Source organism: Sinocyclocheilus anshuiensis, unplaced genomic scaffold, assembly GCF_001515605.1.
Source record: "Sinocyclocheilus anshuiensis isolate Anshui unplaced genomic scaffold, SAMN03320099.WGS_v1.1 scaffold1514, whole genome shotgun sequence".
NCBI classification, from domain to species: domain Eukaryota; kingdom Metazoa; phylum Chordata; class Actinopteri; order Cypriniformes; family Cyprinidae; genus Sinocyclocheilus; species Sinocyclocheilus anshuiensis.
Window position 1 is genome coordinate 268,531 of NW_015546148.1, and position 4,539 is coordinate 273,069.

At 37.5% G+C, this 4,539-nt stretch overlaps 1 protein-coding gene across 4 annotated transcripts in view; it reads left to right on the top strand.

The window, feature by feature from the left end:
• The window catches only part of LOC107701250 (vitamin D3 receptor A-like), a 64,686-nt gene extending 60,381 nt beyond the window's left edge, over positions 1 to 4,305 (top strand). For all 4 annotated transcript variants that reach the window (XM_016503212.1, XM_016503213.1, XM_016503215.1 and 1 more), the window contains 3 exons: positions 2,129 to 2,280; positions 2,507 to 2,623; positions 3,596 to 4,305. In XM_016503212.1, coding sequence (XP_016358698.1) covers positions 2,129 to 2,280; positions 2,507 to 2,623; positions 3,596 to 3,849 — 523 coding nt within the window. In that variant the 3' untranslated portion in view covers positions 3,850 to 4,305. The remainder of the gene's footprint in view (positions 1 to 2,128; positions 2,281 to 2,506; positions 2,624 to 3,595) is intronic.
• Positions 4,306 to 4,539: the final 234 nt, after the last annotated feature.

Here is a 4,539-nt window from a genome sequence, read left to right on the forward strand (position 1 = left end):
TCTGAGCAACATGACGGTGTTTCGTTCTTGAATGAATCAACCGTTTAAATGATTCGGTTCAGTCGCAATGACTCACTTATTAACAGTGACTTGCTGCCACCTACTGGCGGCTTTAATTTCACATTTAAAGTTTATTTTCATTATTTAAATAATTTCAAATATCAGTATTCAACGTTTTATGTTTAATATATCAAAACATTATTTATGCATTTGTAATTGCAGGTTAAATGCATTCATGCCTTGCATTAAACAGTGTGTAAATACATCTAAATGCCACTTCAGACGCAGCGTCTGTGTTTCCTCTGCACTGCAAAGATGAATTTAGTTGATACTGATTTAACAGCCCAAATGTCTCATTATTCTAATTCACTGATTAAATGTAAGAATTTGACTCAAAAGATAATGGACACTTTTAGAAAAAATGGCTTTATAAAGGTAAAAATGCCCATAAAATGTAAAAATAATTTTAAACTTATTGGGAAAGATTAATTTCTCTCAGTGTGAACTGACCACCACACAGAATATGAATAATATCAAAAACTTTAGGAATCAGCTGTCCATGGTAGTCGGTATCAGCACAATAACACACTAAGCTAAATATCGTCTAATTATCGTTATCGATAAAATCCCAGAAAATATCGAGATATGATTTTTTGTCAATATCGCACACCCCTAATCAGAACCTTAACAATCTTTCACTGATTTAGCAGACGCTTTTATCCAGAGCAACCTACTTTGCATTCAAGATCTACAGTTCATGCATTGCCTCTGAATTAAACCCATGAACTTGGCGTTAGTAGAGCCCTGCTCCACTATTTGAACTGCAAATCAGTGTTATTTTAGTATCTTTGATCAACTATTATATGACTTTTAATGTTTATACGTTCTGTTTTAATTTAATGTCAAAGTTTTAGTAGTTAGAAATTGCTGTCATTTATTTATTTATTTTTTTTAAATGTCTATATATTGAAGTTATTTTAGTAATTCAACCTAAACTAAATGAAAATCAGAAACGTTGTCTTGGAAACTAGCTAAAATAAGAAAAATGTAAACTTATTTTATTTCAATAGATGTTAATTTTATTTCAGTTAATGAAAATATAATTTTTTCAAATGTCTACAAATATTTTGTTTTAGTTTTTTAGTACTTTACATTAAAGTAAACAAAAAAAAACTTTTTTATTTCAATGAATGAAGACTTTTTTTATTTGTTTAAAATGACTATATACATTTTTCATCAATTTTTGTTTTCGATTTTTAGTACTTCAAATGAAACTAAACAAAACGAGAAATTTTATTTCATTTAATGTTCATTTCAATTAATGAAATTTTTTTTTTTAAATGTCTATATACATTTTTTTTTATTTCAGTTTCATTTATTTTCGTGCTTCAAATTAAACTAGATGAACATTTTTATTTCAGTTAATGTTTATTTGCAGGTAACAGAAAAATATTTTTTATTTTTTTAAATCTTTCTATTTTTAGATCAGTTTTTGTTTCAGTTTTAGTTAGTTTACTACTTAAGAGAAATATCTTGCTGTGTTTTCATGTGTCCTGTCTGATGTTCATGAAGCTTGTGTGTGATAAAGCTGAAATAAAATAAAATATAAATATTTGATGAAACTTAAAATTTAAAAAACTTAAATGAAAATGATAAATTTTGCCATGGAGAGCACTAAAACTGAAATAGAAAAAAAAACTACTAAAAAAGACAGGCAAACTAAAACTTAAACTACAATGAAAACTGAAAATATCAAAAACCTAATTCTAAATATTAATAAATAGTATATAAATAATACTAAAATAACACTGTGTGTAACGTCCACCATCTTCTAACAGCAGTTAAATGGCGATGAATGGTTTTATTTACTTAGCAAAGCCAGTTTTTCCTGTCATTTGGCACTTAGCGAGTGTTAATGTTGGCCGCCGGTGGCTCGTTCAGATCATCACAGCACTTTCTGCACAAACAACACTCGAGAAGAATCTGGAGTATGTGTGTGATCTTCAGTCCACAAGTATTAAGAGCTGATTATTTCACAGCTATAAATGAATCAAAACAAGAAATTTAGAGCTCTAGCTCTAGATTTGGAGAAATATCTAGAATATGGTGTGTGTGTCTCGTGTCTCAGGGACCTGACGGCAGAAGATCAGATCGCTCTGCTCAAGTCCAGTGCTATCGAGATCATCATGCTGCGCTCCAATCAGTCGTTCAGTCTGGAGGACATGAGCTGGAGCTGCGGAGGACCGGACTTCAAATACTGCGTCAATGACGTCACCAAGGGTAAGACACACAACACACACACACACACACTCACACACACACACACTCACACACACGCACACATACGCGCACACACGCGCGCACACTCACACACACACACACACACACATGCACGCGCACACTCACTCGTACACACACGCACTCACACACCCACACTCACACACACACACACACACACACAGATGCATACAAACACTCTGACCTGTGCGTGTGTGTGTGTGTGTAGCGGGTCACACTCTGGAGCTGCTGGAGCCGCTGGTCAAGTTTCAAGTGGGTCTGAAGAAGCTGAACATGACTGAAGAGGAACATGTGCTGCTGATGGCCATCTGTCTGCTGTCGCCAGGTGTGTGTTTGTGTTCGCTTTTCACATGCATCTGCACATGCACCGCTGGATTTGGGAAAAAAACAATGTATTTTGTACCTGAACTTCACTACTCACTCTTATTCTTAAAAATACCTTACTGTTAAAAAAATGATGATAATTTTCCAAAAAATGAAACTTGCCAAGGCCATGAAAGCTCATCTACAGAGAAATGACAAACTATTAGCAAGGTTATTATCATAAAAATAACTGCACAATGTAGATGTGTAAAGAAGTTTTTCATGAAATATATACATAAGTGGAAAGCTTATTTATTCACACATTATGAAATCCCAATTTAAAAAATGTACCTTTATGACTGGTTTTGTGGTCCAGGGTCACATATTAATTCAAGTGATTTTCAGTTCATCTTTGGAAGCTGAGGTGAAGCTGTTAACATAGCGTTAATAATACTCATTATTAACGCTAGGGGAAGTCGTGGCCTAATGGTTAGAGAGTCGGACTCGTAACCTAAAGGTTGCGGGTTCGAGTCTCCGGTCCGGCAGGAATTGTAGGTGGGGGGAGTGAATGTACAGCGCTCTCTCCCACCTTCAATACCACGACTGAGGTGCCCTTGAGCAAGGCACCGAACCCCCAACTGCTCCCCGGGTGCCGCAGCATAAATGGCTGCCCACTGCTCCGGGTGTGTGTTCACGGTGTGTGTGTGTTCACTGCTGTGTGTGTGCACTTTGGATGGGTTAAATGCAGAGCACTAATTCCAAGTATGGGTCACCATACTTGGCCACATGTCACGTCATAGTTTTGTACTAGTTCTTTTGTGGATCAAAATCTTTCATCAAAGTTGTCCTAAAACCTAAATGCGTTCTTGTCTTAGGACAACTTTGATGAACTTTTTTGATCCTCCTCAAATGTTGACTACTGTAGTTAGCTCTGGATCTTTTGTGTGTGAGTCAAGGCATTTATGGTATGAATGCATGGGTCTGTTCTCTGCAGATCGGCCCGGCGTTCAGGACCACGCTCAGATCGAGGTGCTGCAGGACCGTCTGTGTGACATCCTGCAGGCGTACATCCGGATCCATCACCCCGGCGGCCATCTGCTGTACGCCAAGATGATCCAGAAGCTGGCGGACCTGCGCAGCCTGAACGAGGAGCACTCCAAGCAGTACCGCTCGCTGTCCTTCCAGCCCGAGCACAGCATGCAGCTGACGCCGCTGGTGCTGGAGGTGTTCGGCAGCGAGGTGTCCTAGCGACCCAGAGCCCCCCGGCAGCTCACGGGACGCCGCTAGAGCCACGGGGGGCTGCAAGGTCTGGATAACGTCTCGGGATTCCCGCTTTTAAGCTACGGGGAATTCCTGAAAGGAATGTATTAATAATGTATGGATAGAACGATGCATATAAACTAATATTTATATTTAAGAGAGAGAGAGATGGTTTGTATTAAATGAAAATGTATGGCCAGGTGATCCTCTGTTGTAATAGGATTAGCAGGCTCTTCTAGTTCATGTGCGTAGATGAGTGTGTGTGTGAGTGTGTGTGTGTGTGAGAGACGTACACAAGTTGACAAAATTAAATGCAATTCGAATTCACAATGGTTCTGTTCCAAAATCTAGTGAGCGCCCTACGTAGGCAGCATTTCAAGACATCATATGTGACCCTGGAGCACAGTCATAAGTAGCACAGGTATATTTGTAGCAATAGCCAACAATACATTGTATGGGTCAAAATTATCCACTTTTCTTTTATGCCAAAAATCATTAGGATATTAAGATCATGTTCCATGAAGATATTTTGTACATTTCCTACCGTAAATATATCAAAACTTAATTTTTGATTAGTAATATGCATTGCTAAGAACTTCATTTGGACAACTTTAAAGACGATTTTCTCAATATTTAGATTTCTTTGCACCCTCAGATTCCAGATTTTCAAATAGTTGT